The sequence below is a fragment of the Phodopus roborovskii genome, unplaced genomic scaffold (genome assembly GCF_943737965.1).
Source record: "Phodopus roborovskii unplaced genomic scaffold, PHOROB, whole genome shotgun sequence".
Taxonomy (NCBI): Eukaryota; Metazoa; Chordata; class Mammalia; order Rodentia; family Cricetidae; genus Phodopus; species Phodopus roborovskii.
This window is the reverse complement of record NW_026126407.1, coordinates 1,954,899-1,977,340: the sequence shown is the minus strand read 5'-3', so window position 1 is coordinate 1,977,340 and position 22,442 is coordinate 1,954,899. Positions and strand designations below refer to the sequence as shown.

At 45.8% G+C, this 22,442-nt stretch overlaps 1 protein-coding gene across 1 annotated transcript in view; it reads right to left on the bottom strand.

Annotated features, from left to right (window-relative positions):
* Positions 1-22,442, bottom strand: part of Asic2 (acid sensing ion channel subunit 2) — a 269,070-nt gene that overhangs the window by 58,712 nt on the left and 187,916 nt on the right. The window contains exon 3 of the mRNA XM_051179795.1: positions 13,971-14,098. Coding sequence (XP_051035752.1) covers positions 13,971-14,098 — 128 coding nt within the window. The remainder of the gene's footprint in view (positions 1-13,970; positions 14,099-22,442) is intronic.

Genomic DNA, 22,442 nt, shown 5'->3' with positions numbered 1-22,442 from the left:
GCTGCTGAAGATGCATCTGCTATAGTTAGAGCTGCAGTTTCTTTGGCTTTTGTATGCCTTCAAATTTTTGCTTTCCTTTTGGAAGATATTTTCATAGGGTATAGAATTCTAGATTGGCAGATTTCTGGCCCCTCCTCCTTTCAGGTCCTTGCTGAGCTTATTCAGTCCGATCCCTCCTCATTTGCTGTAACCCAGAAATCGACTGCGTCCTTATTCTTTTTCCTCAGTCTGTACCGTGCCTGTTTCCTGGATGTTCTTAAGATGTTTCTTCTTATGATGGTCTTGAACAATTTTAGTGTACTTTTCTCCAGTTCTTGTGAGGAGGTCTGATGTTATTTGAGGTTTTCAGATCGAACAATTTATAATCTTCATCAAATTTGGGTAGGATCAGCCATCATTTCATCATTTTTTTTCTGTGTTTCCTATGATTCTAAAAACACATTATTCAGCCACCTGAAATTGTTCCACAGTTAACTGACAGTCTTCATTAATAAAACTCCCTTTTTTCTGTTGCCTGTATTTCTTAGTCTTCTCTATGATGCCTCTTTTACTGCTAATCCTCTTCAGTGTGTTTTCAGTCCTAAGCACTGTGATATTTTTCCTCTTGGGCTTTTAAATACACATAATCTATGGGCATGTATTTATTTTTATAAATGAATAACTACATGTGTATAATATATATCCTATGTTCATATTTTGAATAGACTAGTTCTTTTTGCTGATTCCTTGTGTCTGTGTATAGATGTATTCATTGTCTCTGTCTCTGTCTCTCTCTATCTCTCTCTCTCAGTGTGTGTGTGTGTGTGTGTGTGTATGTGATCGAGAGTATGTATATGCCACGGTGTATGGTGCATGTTTGGAGACCAGAGTGTCTGTCCTTATCTTCCACCTTGTTACATGGAGGATATCTTTAGGTTTTTTGTTTTGTTTTGTTTGCTTGCTTTTTTTTTTTTCCTGCTGCTTATGCTGGGCTAGCAGGCCTACAAGCTTCTAGGGGGTTCTCCTTGTTTCTGCCTTCCATCTCCAAATAGGAGTGTTGGGGTTATAGATACTTCAGCTTCGCACCCAGCATTTTCATGCTTCTGAGGAAGTGAAGCCATCATTTCCCCAGCCCCCTTTTGGCCATTTCTACTATTTGTTAGCTGTGGATTGTGTTATACTGAAAGACCAGCCTCCGTTGTAGGTAGTTTTTCCTCTTTCTTTGTGCGCCTGGTAATACTTGATTGGATGCCAGACTATATGAAGTTTACTGCATTTGCATATTGGTTATTTTTGTATACCTATAAATATTCTTGAGAATTCTTCTGAAACATATTGAAGTTACTCGGAAATAGCTTGATCTTTTGGGCTTTGGCTTTAAGATTTGAACCAGAACAGTGCTTGGTTTAGGGCTGAATGTTCTGTATTACTGATGTGAGGCCCTGTTGGACGCTTTAGCCAGCATCCTTTGGATTATGAGGATTTTCCATTTGGTCGTTAGAAACTGGCAGTTTCCAGTTTCATGTGATGACTGCTGGCCACTGTCTGCCCTGATCCCCTCAGGTCCTTCTGTGTGTCGGAGCAGCTTTCTCACGTGTGTCCCATCAGGAGTCTGCTGACTTCTCAAGGAGCCCCATCTTTGGGGTTCCATCTCTTCTAGGAAATTTGATATCTGGTCTCTCAGCTCCATGACCTTTTTTTGTGGGGGGAAGTGGAGATTATCAGGTGCTGTCTGGATCTTTCCACACTGCACTGGATCCTGGAAACACTCAAAGCCATAATCCAGGTCAATCAGAGGGTTCACTTTTTTATTTCTCATTTCTATGGGGTCACCTTTGTTATCAGAAACTCAGAGCCTAAAAATTGTTTTCCATATATTCTGTCTTTGTTGACTGAAGTGAGGGGAAATTCATAATCTCTCACTATACCTTGGTTGGAAGAAGAAGTCAGGAACTCCATTACTACAATCAACCAGCCTGAATCTTCCAGATGTAAGTCTAATTTCCATATCATTCCAAGGTCAAAGCACATTCAAATGAGGTGTATTAGACTATTCCATGCAGTAGCCTCTCCATCTGGGAGAGCGATAAAGGTATTTCACAACTGAAGGACTTGTATGAATATCACCAAATTTGATTCTCTCAGTAGCCAAGTAAGATAATTGCATTACTATTGTGGGATATTAGCTGAAGATGTGTTGCATTGTTTAACTCTGTGAAGCTGTGTTACTTTGCCTGCCTAAAATACCTGATTGGTTTAATAAAGGATTGAATGGATGGCCAATAGCTAGGTGGGAGAGGGATAGGTGGGTTGCCAGACAGAGAGAATAAACAGAAGGAGAAAGGTCAGGGAGGAGTGAGAAATGGAGAAGAGGATGCCAGGGGCCAGCCATCTAGCCAGACATGGAGTAAGAAGGAAAGAAAAGGTACACTGAAATAGAGAAAGGTACAAGTTCAGAGGCAAAAGGTAGATGGGATAATTTAAATTAAGAAAAACTGGTTAGAAACAAGGCAAGCTAAGGCTGGGCATTCATAAGTAAGAATAAATCTCCATGTGCTTATTTGGGAGCTGGGTGGCAGGCCTCCAAAGAGAAGAGAGTAAAGATTAAAAACAAACAAACAAACAAACAAACAAACTACACATTACTAGTCTATTTGACAGAAAATCAACATGAAATCCAAAGTGAATCTGAATTCTCATGGCTGCTTAGACAGTTACAGGTAGAATTTGACTGTAAGTGAAGTCTCCCATCTCTCCTGTTCTGAGCCAACTTCTCTCCTGCACAGTTTTCATTTCTCATCTGTAATGGCACACTCACTGGTCCACTGGGAAGAGAATGAGTACTCCTGTTTTCTGCTAGAAGAGATTCAGGAAAGCAATGCTACAATACAGGTTGGGCTCCTGTGCAGCTTCATGCCTGGTACACAAGGCATGATCCTGTGCTTTGACTGTCACTATTGGGTATGTGACTTTCCTTTGAAAATTTCAACAGTGACTGACCATCATTCCTACTCAGATAAACTGAAGAAAGGGTAAGCCTGGTGGGGGAAGAACAATGAAATCAGGCAAAAATAACAGTGTCACTCACCAGGAAATGGTTTGGCTTCTTAGAAGCTTGTAAAATAAGGCATTAGTGCATTCAAAGAGAAGGTGGTATTGGAAAGACATGTGCACTGAGCTGTGGCGATAGCTCCGTGGTTAAAGTGACTGTTGCATGAACACAAGGATCTGAGTTTGGATCCTTGGAACCCACATAAAAGCCAGGTGTGGTGGCATGTACCTGGAATCCTAGGGTTGGGGAGGCTTGCTAGCTGAATCTAGGAGCTTCAGGCTTTGTGAAAGACATTGTCTCAAAACACAAGACGAACACCAATAGAAGTTGATGTCTGACCTCCAAACGTGTAGACACAGGCAAGAACACCTCCACACACATGCACATACCACTCTCTTTCTGTCTCTCTCTCCCCCTCCCTCTCTCTCACACATACTCTCTCTCTCTCTCTCTCACACACACACACACTCTCTCTCATGCACTCTCTCACATACACACACTCTCATGCACGCTCTCTTTCATGCTCTCTCTCTCATACACACACACACACACACACACACACACACACATGCTAAACAATAAGAAAGAAGTATACAGCTCTGAAATGTCATTGGTTCTTAACCAATGACATCCTGTCCTCTTGTCTCTCAGGAATCCTACTTGGAGTGTTCGAAACAGGGCAGGAGAGGTAGACAGAGCCCAGGCATTAGAAGGTGAGGGGTCTGGTTTCAAATTGCATCTGTCCACCGCCAAACTGTAGTCTCCTCAATGGTTAAGTGGGCACAGGGAAACCTGTCTCCCCAAGAGGTTGTGTTATGGTTGTGTGGTGCTCTCTCAGTTTCACTGTCAGTCACACAGGTGCTGTGAGAGGCTGAGAAGAGGAATGTGGTGCTGACTGTGTGGCTGAGCTGCAGAACTGGGAAGATGTTAGAGGCTTTCTGTGACAGGTTTCTGGGAAATGATATGAAGTAACAAAAGGAGAAACAACATCATATTCAATGAATAAAGCTGATCAGACATCATCATGTCAACTTGTCCTACCTGGTCCAAAGGAGAATGCTCAGATATTTCCAGTTTTGGGCAAGTGAGGGTGAAGCCATATGGGAGGGATACGGGAGGGATGGAGAAAGAGGAGAGAGAAAGAGGCAGCACCTTGATGCTCGGTTTTGATACTACACTGTAGCCTTTTGTTTTCCTGACTCTTCTGCAACCTTTACCAGCCATCAATCTTTCCTGATCTTACCTTTAGTCTCTGCTCTTTGTGTTTCCCAGAGCCCCAACCAAGGCAGAATCCAACACTCGAAGAGAGCAGACTGTGGAGAAAGATGCCAAGGCCAGAATCATTGCTCTCTCTAAGTGAGGGTGCTAGGAGGCTTTTCCCATCCTTTGGTGTTCTGCAGGCAGCATTTGCTAAGATCTTTGTGGGGAAACCAGAAGCATCTCCCAGGCTCTGGTTGCTGTGCTTTCCCACACCCCTGGTGGTCCTGGCCTTCAAACAGTCTCTGCTTGCTCTGTAGGGAGATGCTATGCTTTTGCTGGATAAAACCTCTCCGTGCCTTTCCGTTTCCGTTTGCTGAGTTGAGGTCTTTCCTCAGCAGCAGAGCAGGCCTCATTCTATGCTGCTTTCTAGTCTCTGTTCTCCTCTCCCAGCCTGTTCTCTGGCCAGAGAAAAAGCAGAAGACCTCAAACCCCTGAAGGCAGAATTTCTCAGTGGTTAGAGCCAAAGTCTGGGTGGGATCTCAGTCCCAGGATCGACCACTTTCTAGCTGTGTGTCCTTGGGCACATTTCTTGGCTCTTTGTTCTAGTTTTATTTCCTGTCGATAAGAGTTGGGGGCACATCTGCAGGAATGGGGGTTCTACATCTAGGAATGTTCTGGATCTTGTGAGAAAGACTTTCAAGGACTCGTCATAATCCTTGAAGACTGATGTCTCCTCTATTGCTATGACTTCTGGAGAGGATGGTGAGGGGAGGCCCTATTGTTCTTTGTCTGAATGAGGCTGGGTCCACACTATTCCTTCTTGCCCATTGAGGAGGAACCAGGCATGCTTTTAGGACAGGCCAAGTCAGCCCACCCCATCACCCTACTGGCCACAGGAGTAGCTTTCCTGGTGGCTAAGCTAATCTATATGCTTGACTTCCAGGGTGGCCTGATGCCCACCTAGAGTACACTTCTCTACTGAGCTGACTCCAGTCACAGCTTCCCATCAGACTGCCCCCCTCCATGTGTGTGTGTGCGTGCGCACACACACACACACACACACACACACATACACACACACACACACACACGTCCATGCATACCCCCGTGCTTTTGGAGACCAGAAAACAACTTTGAGTGTTGCCCCTCAAAAACACCATCCATCTCTTTTGTTGGTAATCAGGCTACACTGGCTTGTGAGTAAGCCTGGGGATTCTTCTGCCTCTGTCTCCTCAGGGCCAGGACAAGAACTGTGTACTACCACATCCTGAAGTTTTATGAGTTCTGGAGATTGAACTCTGGTCCTTGGGCTTGGAAGACAAGTATTTTACAGACTGAGCCCTGCTCCCTCATCAGGCTTTTAGGCAGAGACTCCAGAGCTCTGTTCAATTCAGTAGCTCACCATACATCAACAGAGCCTCTAGCATGGACTCAGCCTAGAGGTGGGTACTGGACATGGACAGGAGCCTGTCTCGATCCCAGAGACAGACACAAGGGCTGTATCTCTTGTCTCTTCATGAGTGGATGGAGGCAGGCACAGTGTAAAAACAGTTCCTGCTAGGAACTACAGATTCTTCTATGAGCCTTGGAAATGGTATTTGTAGGCCTTGGAACTAAAACAGTAAGTTCAAGAACAGACAAAAATCTTTACAAAAGTTGATTTTTGTGAAAAGGGGAACTTTGGAGCCACAGGAGTGACCTCTGGAGGTGCTGGGAAGAGAGGTCAGATGTGACAGTGGGAGACTGCTGGGTAAGAGGTCACAGGACCAGATCCCAAAGAGGCTGACTGGGACTGCGTGAGTCTGTGTTAGATGAGAGGTGTAAACTAAAAACACACTTGTTACTAGCTACATTATGCACGTCCTTAAAAAATTCACACAGCTTGTACAAAATTATACAAATGAGCCCTTGTTAGAAATATCTGAGGAGCTAGAGAAAGATAAACTTCCTGTACACAACCTCTCTTCTGCAGTTCTCAGTCCCCATGACCTTCTCTACAATGTCCTTGTATGCTGATGTGCAGACATGTGCAGTTGTAAAATAAGGATAGATTACTGTGTGGGTGTTCTGAATACAAACAGGGTCATACTCAATGTATTGTCCTACAATTCACTTCTTTCTTTTACTGGTCTGTCTTGGAATTTTTGCCTGAGGGCCCTCCAAAATCTTCCTTGCCCTGTTTAACCATGGCAGAGGGGCGGGGGACTGTGTATGCACTCCTTCTCATTAATAATCTCAGTCATGAATATGCCTCTGATTTCTTGCTCATTAGAACTACTTCAGAAAAGATGGCCATTCATGCTTCTTGGGGTGCACATGTATGATTTCATGTGAATGGATTCTGAGAATCCAAACTTATTTATTTGTGTGTGTGCTGTAGCATCAGTCTTGCAGTCAGAGAACAACACACAGGTATCACTTATCCCCTTCCATTGTGGTCTCAGGAATCAAACTCAGGTCATCAAGCTTGACAGCAAATGCCTTCCCCTGCCGAGCCATCTTGTTGGCCTGGCCTGGTATGCATTTTTTAACTTTAAACTTTCTTTTTAAAAAATGTTTGTTTATTTATGTAATGTACATGTGAGTATGTCTGAGTGTATGTTTCTGTGCCACATGCATGCCTGGTGCCTGGAGAGGCCAGAAGAGGGTGTTGGATCCCCTAGACCTAGAATTACAGGTAGTTGTGAGCTGCCCTAAGTGGGTGCTGGGAACCTCTCCAAGAGCAGTAGTGTTCTTAACTGTTGAGCCATCCCCAGCCCCCATATTAATGGCCCCTGCCAGCTCCCCACTTGCCTCCCATCTGAAGGGCTCTCCCTCTGTATACTACATTCTTCACAGTAATCTCATCTGCCCCAGGACCCAGAGATACCCTTTTGGTGGGTTCCAGCCTTCTTTCTTCTTGTCCTTGTTGGGATCCCGCTTGACTCTCTAGAGCACACACCTGGGCCAATACTGGTCTCCTGAGTCCCTGAGACTTTTCTTTTAAATTTCTGTCTTTTTGAGACAGGGTTTCTCTGTATTGTTTTGGAGCCTGTCCTGGAACTTGCTCTGTAGACCAGGCTGGCCTCAAACTTAGAGATCCACCTGCCTCTGTCTGGCTCCTGAGTGCTGTCTTAACACATGTAGCACATAATCTCAGGGGTGATGACTTTTATTTCATTGCCCCCAGCAGAGGAACAGCTGCAGGGCTCAGAACAACCACTGAAACCATTGCTTAGCACTGTTGTTTATTCACTTACTGGTCTACAGTGTTGGCGCTGGTCTTTTTGTTGCTGTGGAAGCCTGGTCTTCAAAGAGTGTTCTGTCATTGGATAGGGCAAGACATGCACACAGCTTGGCTGATTAGGTACATTTATATTGAGAGCCAGTTGGCTGCAGCTATGAGGGGGTGAGGGGACGAGGTGTGAGGGGTGGTATTTCAACAGGTTGGGGCCTGGAGGTGCTTTGGGGGGCAGGACAATCTAGCAGAGAAACACTAAGATTTACTAGCTCATGGGGAATGATTACTGGGGCTGTCAGGCTTGGTTGTCACAACATAAACAAATCTAGAGACTTCTGCAGCCTTGATAGCAAAAACAAAACAAAACAAAACAAAACAAAACTCAATAAGTGGTTTTCAAGAGTGAAGGAGGAGGGGAGAGGGACTAGAAAGAGATGTCCTTTCGGGTTCCCTCTCCTCTGCCCTTGCCAAGGGAATGTGAGAGCCAGGAGGACTGTTCCTATTCTTTCATTCACTGTGGTTGGCATCTCTAATAGATTTGTTTGTGATTACTATTTCACCTTCCCAATTGGCAAGGAAAGCCGAGACAGCTTTTGACCTATGTGTGGAAGTGTCCTGTACAGATTTTCTTACCTCTTATAAAAAAAAAAAAAAGAATAGACACAAAAATAAACCTGAGAAACCAAACACTGCATTTGGGAGTTCAGATAGCAAGCTGCTCATGAATCAAAAGATAATATGGTACTGGCCGGTAGGACCCAACCCAGGAAGGTTCTGATTTATTAACTTGTCTCTAGAGTAAGATAAAGTAGGTGAATCAATAGACACTGGGCCTCCTCCCCTCTGCCTCTGTCCAAGGAGGAAATAAGGCATGGAGAAATAGCGAGAGAGGGGAGAGAGGGTATGACACTCAGGGGTAACACACAGTGAAAGGCATAGTGGTGGTGCATTTTGTGGGAGGTGGGGTAAATAGGGTGTGAAAGTTCTGGAAAGGGGGGAGGGCTGGAAGGGTCTATGAGGGAGGGACGTGCTGCAGCATCTACTTTAGAAGGATCATATCAATGCAAGGGATGGATCAGACAGGGTCAGGATGGGCAAGATGGGGAGCAGCAAGGCAGCTGTGTTTCTTATCTAAGAGAAATTGTGAAATGTTGAATTGAAATTGCAGCTGGAATGGGGATAGTAATATCTAGCAGTTATTGGGCATTTACAGTGAACTAAGAACTACTCTAGAGACATTGTGTGTATGAACTCACTTAGTGAGATAGGAACCATCATTATCCCTAGTTTACAGATGAGGTTCACTTACAAGATCATATAATATATTTAGCAAATGGGAATTTGTCCTCAGGACATTTATAGGACTGGAGAATCTAGGCAGAACAACAATTTGGGGTTTAGATTTGGAGACATGAGAAGACATAGTTGGGACTGTTGATTTGAGGTCATGGGACTCCAAAGACCGTGGTCTATAAAAATCTATAGAGAGGATCATAAAACTTAAAGGGAGGTAGCTATAGGAATCATAGAGCACTATCCATGGGATTTCAGTGACAAATGACACTTGTGTCGTTGGGTCTGGGTATCAGGAAAGATGTCTGGCCCAAGGATGAACTCACATAGGGGACACATCTACTATCTCCTAGTGTACCCAACATATAAGGGTGAACAAGACATGACTTGTTTATGAAGAGGCCCAAGGCCAAGAAGGCAGAGAGGCAGAAAGAAAACAACGGTGGCCAGGAGTATTACAGGGAGGGTATCACACACACACACACACACACATACACACACACACACACACACACACACACACACACAGAGAGAGAGAGAGAGAGAGAGGGAGAGGGAGAGGGAGAGGGAAAGAGAGAGAGAGCCTGAGCAGTATCCTTATTAATGAAGATGGAGTTTAGTCAAAGATTCCATGGGCAACCTTGCTGAAGACAAGTTTCACTGAAGCACTGGGCTTAAGAAGGAGGTGAAAGAATCCACCCAAACAAGCATGGCAATCTCTTCAGGAAGAGGGGGAGACTGCAAGGCTGAGGCAGGGGCACACACACAAAATGTATCTATAGTAAGTGAGCATATTTTATATGGCTTTTCAGGAGCTGGACAGTGACGATACCTAGCTCATCACAGCCAATCAACAATTATTCTAAGAGGTCCTTCTAATCCCTCTTTCATTGCCTGCCATTAACCCCATCTTGAGAAAATCAAGCTCATATTGTACAGAAAAAAACTGTGGAAAACCTGGGGGGTGGTGCAAATCTAGAGATACTTCTACGTTTGGGGATTCGTGGTAATAGTGATTAAGTAGTTAAGCTGGTAGATGCTTAATTGATTCTTCTTTTCAGTCTACTTGTGGGAAATGATGTACCCTGAGGATGTACAGGGAGTAGCCACACGCCACACTGTCTCTCCTTCTGGAACTTGCCCAGTGCTTGGGGGGCGGGGAGGGTGGAACTGGATCCTGCCATTTTTATACGGCTCTAATTTGGCAGTTTGGAAATCACTGAGGACATGTGTAATAAATTCTCTCTACTGCCTCGAAAAACAAGGGAGGGGGGGACAACAACAAGGACTGGGCAAGCCTCCATTTCTAATGGGGATGGAGAAGCAGATCCTAAGACCATGGGCTGGCTGTCAGGTTGACAGATGACTATTCTCTTTTGAAAGATACTTGGGATGTTGAATTCACAAGCCAGAGGTAGGCTCCTCCCACCTAGCAGCTGGGCCTTTTCATTTCAGCGTGGAGGATAAGGTCTCTTGTGAACCTCAGGGGAATATCCTCCAGCTAAATGCCCAAGCAAAGAGGAAGGATGAGAGGCTTCTGACCGGAAACCCTGACTGTCAGTCACACCAGTGTTAGCAATGGCCTGAAGTAGTTGTCAAGGAGTCCGCCTGTGATGGCAGCGATGGCCATGGTTTGGTAGTTTGGTACTTTCCTGTGGCTTTACTCAGTCACCAGGGTTTTTAGCTGCTTTCAGGATATAACCCCATTGCCTGTCTCTGGTGGTGGAGGCTCTGGGATATTGCAGGGGCTCCTAGAGAGCTGAGTTGCCCAATGCAACATTTTTCAGGGAGAGACATACCTTGGTTTAATTGGGCTTACGGCAGATGAACATTTAGAAAAGTAATCTTTGCTTTGGTATTTAGCCCAAGAGCTAAATAAATACTAAAGCATGTGTGTAATTATGCGTGGGTGGAAGGATTTTTACTATATGAGGGGACTTTCCCACTCAGAGAACTGGCTCCCCCCAGTCACAAGAGCCACTTAGGGCCCCAACTCTGGAATCAACTGTCCCAGCATGAATCATACAGACCTTGCAGGAACAGGCTTTCTGTTCCAATGGCTTGTTATCTCTGGCCTACTTGCAAGGTTTCCTTGCACTCTGGGTTGAGGTAACAGGGTCTTGGCTTGAGAGTGACTCAGCCGCCATATTTCACTGATGTGCCACAGGTAAGCAATATCAAGGAAGAGGCCCCCATTTTGGAAATGACAAGATGAGAAAAATCTCACTTTGAAATGAGAAAATGAAACTCGTGCTATCTATGAGATTCAGTGTTTGAGCACCAGGGTCCCTTTGGTAGAACAAAGATGTACAGCTGAGAGTCAATCACCACAGTTATACTTGGTTTGATGGGCTCTCACCCTCCCCTCCCCCATTTTAAAAACCAACATCCACCTGTAGCTTCTAGAAGAGCAGAAACTGGGTCTGTATTGTTTGGCATGTTATTCCTCCCCCTGCTGCTTTCCCCTCCCCAGTAGCTGCTCAACAAATATTTGCTGAACAAATAAATAAAACAAAGCCACGTTATGAAAGACATGAAAAGCTGGAAAAGAAAATGAATCATTCATAATTGCCCCACTGTGGGTATTTTGGCTTATTTCCTTCAAGTCTTATTTCCCGTGACTATGCTCTTTTCTATACATGTAAACATAATGTATTATTAGATTTAGCTCTGGGATGTGTTTTTGTATTTCTCTATTAATATGAATGAAATGATGAAATGAGATGATGCGGAAATGCATTGAGGACTGTAAAATGTTTAACAAATATCTTGTTATTAGTTATAATAAGCAGAGAAGTACGGAAATGAATGAGGCTGACTTGCCATCAATACTCTGCAGCACAAACAGCCACTCTGCCCTTGGACGCTGCAAATAGGTTTCTCTTCATCCTGTTCACCATGGGGAGCCCCTCTGTCTCATCTTGGCAAGAGAAACACTGTCTTAAGCTTCTTAAGGATCATCTGCTCCAACTTCCCACCCAGCCTAGAATTTTCTTCCATGTCACGAATGGAGGATGAGCCTGGGAAGAATTACCATGTCTCTCAGTCTGCTGAACAGCAGCAGCTTCCATGAAGGCTCTCCTCACCAGCTTTTGCTAGTGGAGAAAGAAGTTATGGTTCATGGGCCGAGGAGCACAGCACACTTGCTCTGTACTGGGAGCAAGGTAGACCACAGAGGGCCATGGTAGGCACATTCAACAAACCACCAAGTCAGGTTTGCTTTAGACAGCAAGTTACAACCATCTTCTTTAGCATCCAAGAATTCCCAGGCACATCTATTGTTCTAAACCCTGCCTGGTTCTTTGAGGCCACGTGGGCTTGCTCCATCTGCACAAAGGAATGCTGATAGAGTTCTCCTTGTCCACATTCCCTCCTCTTCAGTGGCTCTCCATCTCAGCCTTTGTAGCCTTGAACTAACAGTGACACAGTTTCTGATAGCTCATGGCTATCTATATCCTTAGGGCAACTCTAGCACCCCCCCCAAGGGTTACCCTGAAAAAAGCAAAGTGCTGTCAAAAGAATAAACCTTTCAATATATACACACCAGAGGATGTATGGGGACCAGTCTCCCAGGCTCTTCTGGGGGATAGAGGAACCCCACTTCTGTCAGCATTGGTAGTATAACATGGACCACACCCAGTTTGGGTTTCTATAGTTTTTCACTTCTCTGAATCCACTCAAGTCCTTTTCATCACCTTTCCTCATTGTCTCTAACTCCCGATGATCTCTGTATACATCCAAGTCTAGGGCCATCGACCCTGGACTCCTGATTTTATTAAAGCAGGATACTGCTGATGGAAATGTGGCCCCCACTCTTCAACTGGCTTTGTTTATGTGGGGCAGTATCCAGGAGCCCATTCAGGTGAAGAGCTTAGTCTTCAGGTTCTCCCAAGCTGTCTGTCTGTCTGTCTGCCTATACCAGGCAATCCAGATTCTCACTCTCCTTAACAGTCACATCCTCAGCCCAAAACTTGGCCCAGCTGTTCTTTGCTCTCAAGAATTCTTTCTGCTTGCACTTACCTCCATCTCTGGGGGCTGTAGAGTCCAGGATAACCTCTCATGCCCCTGCCCCTAAAACTACTATCCCTGCCACCCATTGCAGTGGAGGCTGACCTTGTCCTTAACCAACTGACCAGCTTTGTGCCCAGAACAGAGTATGCATCCTCAGAGACTTAGAAAATATAGCCTGTTTAAAGCTGGGTGTGGTGGTGCACCCCTTTAATCCCAGCACTCAGAAGGCAGAGGCAGGTGGATCTCTGAGTTTGAGGCCAGCCTGATCTGTAGAGTGAGTTCCAGGATATCCAGCGCTGTTACACAGAGAAACCCTGTCTCAAAAACTGAATATATCTATATCTAATATTGATGGATCTAAAACCAGTTTTTAATTCAGAATGTCACTTTATAATGTGGCTAAAGAGCTGTGATCAGTACCAGGTGAAAGATGACAACAGTCAAACTCTAACAGCAGGATGGGCTAAGTTGTATGGCTTCATCTTTATGCTCCATAACCATTTCTCCCTCAGCAGGAACCTCCCACCACACACTACTCTGCCTCACCCAGTAAACTGTCTTGGGTGACCTGGCTGGGGACTCTCTTTAGTCCAGGCAAAGCAGACAGCAAATATCCAGGAAGTAGGAGAAAGAAGCCCTGTTTGTCTTTGGCTATTCTGCTTTGAGACTGAGATGATTCTCCCTACTGAGAGTCTGAGATGATTCTCCCTTCTGAGATATAAAATGCACTTTCGACATGAATGGTGCCAGTCCTCTCCCAGCTTTTCTGCAGATCCTGCTGGCTGGGTGGGGCTCTATTCAGGGCTACATCAAAGGGGGGTGGTAGGAAGCTCACAGAAGAGGCTTCACTGGTCTTAAGTAGGGAGAGCTAGCTAGCGACTGCTCCATCCCTTGTACGCTGCTTTGAAGTTCATTAATACAAACGATAGGACTACCAAACCTGGCTTAGCAGTTTGTTTTAACATCCAATGTCAAATATTAAATAAATGAATAATAGAAGGAGTGGTAGAATGTTCTGTGGGGAAAAAGAAAACCATTCAGTGAGACGAAAAGAGTAAGTTACATTTCTTGCACAGGTGATTTTAGGAGTCAACAGAAGGTTCTGGAGAACTGGTGAAGGCATTTACTTAGTATTTTCTCATTTCTCTTCCTCATGCTTCTGAAGTAGCTGGACTAAGCTGAGGACACATGATCTGGGGAGTGTGGGGAACTTACCCTCTGCTCTTGTGTGGCCACGAAGGTCTGGAACCCCGGAGCCACCCCAAAGCCCAGCTCTTGGATGAAAGGCGGCTCAGACTGACTGTGGATCTGAACCTTCACTCCTGCTTCAAACGTTGTTTCCTCTGAAAGAACAAACATGGACAGAGCCATGGGTCAGGGACAGCAGGCGCTCATGGGGTCCTGGGGCTGGGGAGTTCACAGGAACATTAAAGGTATCTCGTGGCAGGGATGATGGTTCCTTACCTGCAGCACTGAACCCTGAGCCTGTGACTTTCCACAGAGACAGCTTGAGATAGAGGGTAACCTGAACTGTGTGGATGGGTTCAGTGCAGTCATAGGGTCCTTGTGAGAGGGGCAGGGACCAGAGTTAGAGACAGAAAGCAAGGAGGCCATGCTTCTGGTTTTAAAGAGGGAGGAGGAGTCACTGGCTAAGAGATGGATGAAGTTTCTAGAAGCTGGAAAGAGTGGGAACATGGTTTTCCCCGCGGAGCCTCCAAGCCTTGTGGACAGCTTTGGTTTTTTGTTTGTTTGTTTTGTTTTTGTTTTTTTATAAGCCTAGGAAAGACCATTTTAGAATTGTGACTTTAGAAAGTGTGTGTGTGTGTGTGTGTGTGTGTGTGTGTGTGTGTGTGTGTGTATTACATGTATGTGAGTAGCTCACCTGTGTGGGAGCCTGTGGAGGTCAGAGGCTGAAATCAGCATGTCTTCATCAGTTGCTCTACTTATCATCATTATCATCATCCATTATTAGTTTGAGACAGTGTCTTCTACTGAACAGGCTGCTCAGTATTTCTGCTAGGCTGGATAGCCCCTGAGATCCAATTGCCTTTAAGCCACTTTAACACACAAGTGCTGGGGTTACAGATGCACACCACCATATTCAGCTCTTTCATATGGATTCTGGGTAACTGAACTCATATCTTCATAGTGGCATAAATACTTTACCTACCAAGTCATCTAAGCGCAGGACCTTAGAACTTTTTAATGTATGTATGTATGTATGTATGTATGTATGTATGTATGTATGCATGCATGTATGTGTCCATCCATCCATCCATCCATCCATCCATTCATCCATCCATCCATCCATCTTTTTGAGACTAAGTCTTACTAAGTAGCTTTGGCTGTCCTGGAACTCACTCTGTAGATGAGCCTGGTCTCATACTCACGGAGATTCACCTGCCTCTGTCTCCATGTGCTGGGGTTAAAGGTGTATGCCACTCTGCCTGTCTAGATTTTTTTTTAACGGATTTATTGTAAGGATTCAGGCATTACGCTGCCTTGCCCTTGTCACCTGGCAGAATGCACTCAGGCAGTACTCTGGTCAGCCCAGGGTTCCATGAGTACTAGTCTGCAGGCAGGTGTAAAGGACCCCTTTAAAAGTCAGACCCTGCCCACTTACACTCTCTTTTGTTCTCTCTCTCCTGCTTTCAGTTGGCCTCCAGCTACCCCCTCTTCTTTTCTTCTCTCCTTTTCTCTCTCCCTCTCTCTCCTCTTCTGTTTCTGTTCCCAGTACCTCAATGTCTCTTCCCTTCTCCCTCACTCCCCTTATCTAAATAAACTCCTCATTTAAGCTCTATCTGCCTGGTGTGTTATTCCCTCTGCCTTGCCACCTCAGCCACCCTCACCTGCTATGGAACCTGCTATGTTCTCCCATGTGGTCCTTTACCTTGGGACCCCACTCACTCAGGACCACCTCTATCCCTTCTCCAGCTTTCGTCCTTATAACTGTAACTAAAGAACAACATTTACTTACTTTTATTATTTGAAGTGTGTGTGTGTGTGTGTGTGTGTGTGTGTGTGTGTGTGTGGGTGTGTGTGTGTGTGTGTACAGGTGCTTACAGAAGCTAGAGAAACTGGAGTTGAAGGAGATTGTAAACTGTACACTGGGGGTGCTGGGTGCTCTTTCTCTGGAAGAGCAGTGTGTGGTTTTAACCAATGAGCCATCTCTTCAGCCTGTGACCTTAGAATTAAAAGGAAAATGTGTTGTTTTCTGTTAGAGTCAAAATGTGAGTCTAATTCAAATCAATTAGGCTAACTTCCTGTCTCAGTCACCGTATTTGTAAAATGTGATTATAAGATGAGTAACATCCCTTCCCAAGCTCCCATCCAGACTTCTGGATAGAGTCTCCGAAGCTCTTATATTTTATTTACTAAATTCTTTACTGGGCCATGAGCTGAAGTTGAGAATGTCAGGAAGAGAAAAACTGTATATAGAATTAGAAACGAAAACACATGGCTTGCTTGAGTGCCTGCCTCCTCTGAACTTTAAGAGATAGGCAGCCAGAGCAGAGGCCACCCTGACAGCTTGGGTGGGAGAAATGGCCCTTGGCAGTAAAAAGTGACTGGAGAGGCAGAGCCTGGCTTCTCGGTAAGTTGTGCTCACTGCTGGTGGAGTGGAACATGCACCAAGGGGATTGCATCAGCTTACAGATGAGGTTCCAAAGTACAAACCTGTATAGCTCTCCCTTTGCTTATGAGGACCCTGGCTCTGTAGCCTGCCCTCCCACCCCCACTTCCAGCCTTGCTCTGGGCATAGCCTATGTGGTCACACCTCTCAAGGCTGCATGGATTAATATTTAAGCAGAGCTAGCTGATAAGAAATGCTAGTAACAGGCCAACAGCTTTATACCTAATACAGTGTCTCTGTGTATTATTTGGGGCTGATGCAGCGGTTGGACCAGGCTGGTGGGAAAACTGTCCATAACATCAGACCTTGAGCTTTGTCTGTGGGTCTCAGGGCTCTTCACCAAGACACCCAGACACCTACTGAATGTACAAGTGGGTGCTCTGGAATTGAAGCATATCTGCTTACTAACAGGCAAGGCCAGTCTGGACTCCAATTTAAAGGTTTCAAAAGAAAAAAATGGGAGAAGGTGGGTACATGCAGAAATGAGGGGAACTGGAATAGAGGGTAGGTATTGGGGAAGGAGGAAGGATATATCAGTGTTAGGTCAATGGCTTAGGGAAGGTCCGCAGTGTACCAAAGTTGCCAGAGAAGAAAAGGGCTGTGGGCAGCTACAGGGATATTCAGATTCTAGAAAGTGTGGCAGTTACTGACTGAGGCAGGCTTGGCTTGCTCTGTGATTTGGAGCTGGATAAAACTTCAGAGTCAAGGGTGTACAGATAGTAGGGTTCAGCAGGCAGAGAGAACTGGAGAAAGGATAGGAAGTACTTTCATGATTTAGACAAGGCATCCACTGGTTGATATGGGGCTTCAGATAGAGCTCCATACACTGGGACAGAATCATAGGCAAGCTGTGTATACACCCTCCCCCCTTTCCTGTGGTCAACTGTTCTGTGGTTCCTTCACCCAGATCGCCCTATCTGTGATGGTTTGAACGAGAATGATCTCCATAAGCTCATCTGTTTCAATACTCTGCCTCTAGTTAGTTGAACTGTTTGGGAAGTATTATAAAGTGTGGCCTTATTGGAGGGAGTGTTGTACTGGGTGTGGGATGCAAGGTTTACCTATGCTATTCCCAGTTAACTCTCTCCGCCACCTGCTGTAGACCAGATATGAGCTCCCAGCTACTGCTCCAGTACCATGCCTCTCTGCCTGCTGCCATGCTCTTGGCCATGATGGTCACTGACTCACCCTCTGAAACTGAAGGCCCCAATAAACTCTTCTATGAGTTCATCATGGTGTCTCTTCACCCAAACACCCATATACACAGGTTCCTGTTCACCTATGGTTTTGTATCACTATTTCCTATAGATGGTAGACGATGTACTCACTGATGGTAAGAGGCAATTCCTCAGAAGAGACACTTTATTATTCCTTCCAGCTCATGGCCTTACCCATAGCTTCTCAATGAAGGTTTTGTTTTTGTTTTGTTTTTTGTTTGTTTGGCCAGGGAAGTACATGGAGTGAGAGTGGGATGCCCAGTGATCCACTTACAGCAGCTATGTTCTCTAACTTCTGCCCAAGAAAAGCAAGGAGGAGCCAAAGCCCGGGATGAAGCAGTTGAGAATGGCAGGATGCTGAAGCTATGAGGATGCTTGTACTGGGAGGAAGTAAGTGCTTTCAGGGAGTCCTGGGAAGGAACTGGCAGGCTGCCCGAACTTGTTTCTAGCTAGTTGAAGCTGTTATACAACAGGGCTTAGGAAACCTCCCAGCCAGTAAAGACAGGCTCAACACACAGCTTGTGGCCTCCAGGAAGAAATGAGAAATGAAACTTTTCTGTTGGAAACGCCATGAGTAATGGGGGAAACAGTCAGCCTGGGGAGCCTGGCCAGTGAGAGCTGCCTGGGAATAATCAGTCTGGGTTCAGGGTTTACAAGAGACCTTGGTTTATTCTAGAAGCAATACTAGCTGTAGCAGAGAGTAAAACTCAAGCTACCTCATTTTATGTTAACAGCAATTGGATGGATGAGAGGAACAGAAGATGGCTCTCTCTCTCTCTTTCTGTGTGTGTGTGTGTGTGTGTGTGTGTGTGTGTGTGTGTGTGTGTGTGCATGGGTATATGGTGTATATGAGTACATGTACCCACAAGACCTAGAGGCATTGGATTTCCCCTGGATCTGCAGTTAGAGGCTGTTGTGAGTTGCTCAACATGGGTGCTAGGAACCAAATTCAATTTTGGGCCCTCTGCCAGAACAGTGCACACTCTTAACAACTGAGTCGTCTCTTCAGGCCCCCCAACTTAATTTTTAAAGACAGAATCTCCCACTGAACTGGAGCTCACTGACTTGATAAAACCTTTATGGTTCCACCTATCTCTGTTCTGTCAGCTTCAGCCTTACAGATGTGTGCTGTTCTGTCTAGCTTCTGTGAAGAAGCTATAGATCCAAACTCAAGTTTGCCTCACACGCCCTCTATCAACTGAGCAATCTCCTCAGCTCTCGGTTTCTGCTCATCTAGACTAGTGCTGTGCAGAGGAAACGTCTGCATGGAAGGAACCATGCTCTGTAACCATGAAGTGTAAGGCTCCAATGACAGAGAAACTGGACCTTTTATTTAACTAATGGAAACAAACTGGCAAAGCCATTATGCAGCTAGTGACTTACTGGAGAACATGGTGATGGGGCATCTAATCCTGAGCCTTCTCAGGGCTACAGGAATGAGGGTGACTCCATGGGCCACTATCCTGCCCTCTTGAATAGCTTTCCCTGTGTGTCCCTTGCCCACATGGGTTCTGGACTACTTGGGTGTAGATCTGAACAGCAGACACAGGTGTATTCATGGGCAGACCAAGCTGTAGTCCTCGGTCATCCGGTCATCCAGCTGGATTGTTCTCTAGGTTGCTTGTGAATGACAGCTCACTCTAGTTCTTGCTCCTCTGCCCCCCCCCCCAATCTCCATCATTTCTTGAACACACTTCTTTATTGAGAGCTGAGTTAACAAATAGAGTTTGCTAGAACCAAACATAACCTCAGACCCCCTACTTTGGAGGGTCTAGAATATTCATTTAAATCACCCAGACTCTCTCTCTCTCTCTCTCTCTCTCTCTCTCTCTCTCTCTGTGTGTGTGTGTGTGTGTGTGTGTGTGTGTGTGTGTGATACCTAGGATCTAACACTACAAATTCTGACTCAGGCATTATGGGAAGAACCAGGAACCTTCTTTCCAGGTCTGAACCACTTTTAGAAAAATAGTGATATAGTCCAGAGAGAGAATGACTTGCCCAAGGTCACACAGCAAGGCAAGGGCATAGCCAGGGCTTAAAGTCAAATCTCTTGATTTTTTTTTTTTTTTGGAGTAGTCCCAAAGTCTCTTGATTTTTAATCTAGTATTCTTTATGTGGTCTCTTCAGTGAGAGCAGGTGCCCTGTAGCTCTGGGGGGGGGGGAATCTGAATGGGGAGCAATGAACAGGCTTATATGTTTCATTGTCAGATCCCCAACTCTGCCAGCACAGGGCTGTCGAAGAGCAGGGCTTCATAAATGTTGCATGAACAAATGAGTACGGGTCTAACCTCCATGCATGCCTGCGGTTCCCTGTCCTGGGACCCATGCACCCACCCAGGTTCTGGAGGAACTGGGAAACACTTTGTGCCTGGGACCCACAGGTCTCATCTGCTGAGATGGCAGCAGGACAGCCTACAAAACAGCCACAATAAAAACAGCGTCTGGGACCACCCACATAGAACAAAGTGCCAACGTGGGCCCTTTGTTGAAAAACTGTAACCAAAAAAAAAAAAAAAAAAAAAAAAAAAAAATAGAATGCCAGCATTTACTTATAAAAATAATTTCAAATCAAACAAACACACACAAAGCAACTCAAGCATTCCCAGGTGGTAATGACAGCATCTCACTGAGCTGGTGGCCATTGTGACTGCCCTGATCACTGCAGCTTGTATCACTCTCATCACCTAGTGCTACAACACTGCCTCCTCCAAAGGGGCAGGCCCCAACGCTGGGAAGGATTTGTTTACATATCCCTGAACACCAGGACTCAAAGCTTGGGAGTTGGAAAGTGTCAGAGAGCAGAGACAAAGGGAAAGCTCCCCCCCCCCACCTCCCAGTGTTGGGAGCTTATGCTAATCAGGATGGGGCTGAACCCCAGATAGCTTAACGGGAATGAGGTTGCTGAATCACGAGGAGGAGAGGCATGGCTCTGCAGAGTTCAGCCTGCCGAAGCCAACCTTCTCTGGGAACATGGCCTGGCACGCACAAGGTGAGATTTACCTGGGGAGGTGTTTTCTGAGCACACAGAATGGATTTGGGAGCTCCATGGGAGGGAGGCAGGAGCGATGGGCAGAATGCATAATGGGGCAGGGAAAGTACACGGCAATAAAAGAAGCTTAAATCTTTAATCTTTGCAAATTACGGGAAACATGGAGAGGAAATAAGCACTGGGTAGAAGGAGGAAGAAAAGCAGCTCTGAAAAGCGGAGGGAATTTTCTAGGATCAGGCAAGGGATGTGTTGCTACAAAGCGATCTTGTTTTGGACAAAACTGACTTTATTACAGTCACTATGTGGTGGGAGGGCAGCTTCAAGGGCAGCTTGAGGCAGGGGGATGGCACTCTAGAGGGGATGTCTCTAGTGCAGGAAGGTTCTGCAGAAGAGCTGCTTCTCACTCACCCGTGTGCTGTGCCTCCCAACTGCTCTCTGTCCTGGGGATGTTATTGGGGGCTTTGACTGGGAATTTACTGGTGGATTCTCCCTTATCCTCTGGCATCTGTTTGAGGAGGTAGTCAGGAAATGATGGATCAAATAGAAAACTGGTAGGAAAGAGGAGTCTCAGGCTGGGATGTTCAGCCCCTGTGCTGGCTCATCTTTAAGTCAAGCAGACACAAGGAGGGGTCAGCTGGGAAGAAGGAATCTTCTTGAGATATTGAGAAAATTCTTCTGTAGGATTTACCCAGGCAAGTGGGGTGTTTCTTGATTGATGACTGACGTTGGAGGGCCCATTTTCCATGGGCAATGACACCCCTGAGCTGGGAGTCCTGAGTTCTATAAGAAAGTAGCCCAAGGCAGCCATGAGGAGCAAGCTAGTAAGCAGCACCCTCATTGGTCTCTGCATCAGTCCCTACCCTATTGGAGTTCCTGCTTCAACTTCCCTCAGTGGTAGACTGCGATATGGAACTAAGCTGCTTTTGGTCATGGTGTTTTATCACAGCAATAGAAACCCTAAGACAGCCCCTATTTGCCAGGTCACTGTAGTCAGCTGCTTGTCACTCTAGAAGGCCACAGCTGGAGGTGGCATGGTGCTGGGGGGTGGGAGAACTCTCACTCTGGTCTTAGCTTTCCTTCTGTTGCTATGATAGAATACTCGGACCAAAACCAACTTGGGGAGGACAGTTTAGCTTACAGTGACAGCCCATCATCGAGGGAAGGCAAGGCAGAAGCGCGAAGCAGAACCACAGTGGGTTGCACCCTCTTGCATGGATCGTTAATTAAGAAAATGACCCAGAGACATGCCCACAGACAAATCTAATGTAAGCAATTCCTCAGATGAGGTTTCCTCTCCCCACTTTAGTTTGTGTCAAATTGGTCCGTGTTCTCTGTGACTTCTGAGAGCAGCCCATTCCCTTTTCCCTAGTGGGCAATACCTCTCCCCTCCTGTTCTCAGTCCCTGACACTGAGCAATCTGTGTTGCTTTCTTAGGCTTTGCCTGCTCTTTTGTAAACAGTCCTGGGTTATTCTCTCCTTTTATTATCCAGTTTGGGGGTACCCTTGAGTTCTACCTGGGTTCTGGTTGATAGAGCCCCCATGGAATCTCACTTAACTCCTGAGAGACAGTGGAGTTCCCATTGAGCCACTAGTTTCAGAAGAACTGCCATTTTGTTTGGTTGTCCTTAAGGGTAGAGATCTCACCCTCTGTAGAGGCAGGCCAGGTTTCCACAGCTTATCCTCCACCTGTCTGTAGGGTCCACCACCCCCATCTTCCTCTACACACCCTTTCAAGGCTCACCCCTGAGATGGTGTACCCTTTTCCTAAAGGAGTGAGCCAGCTGTTTTGAGCAGGTAGAAACACATGGCTCTCCTACTTGGAGGATGAGAACCAGGGAACTTGGGGTGGT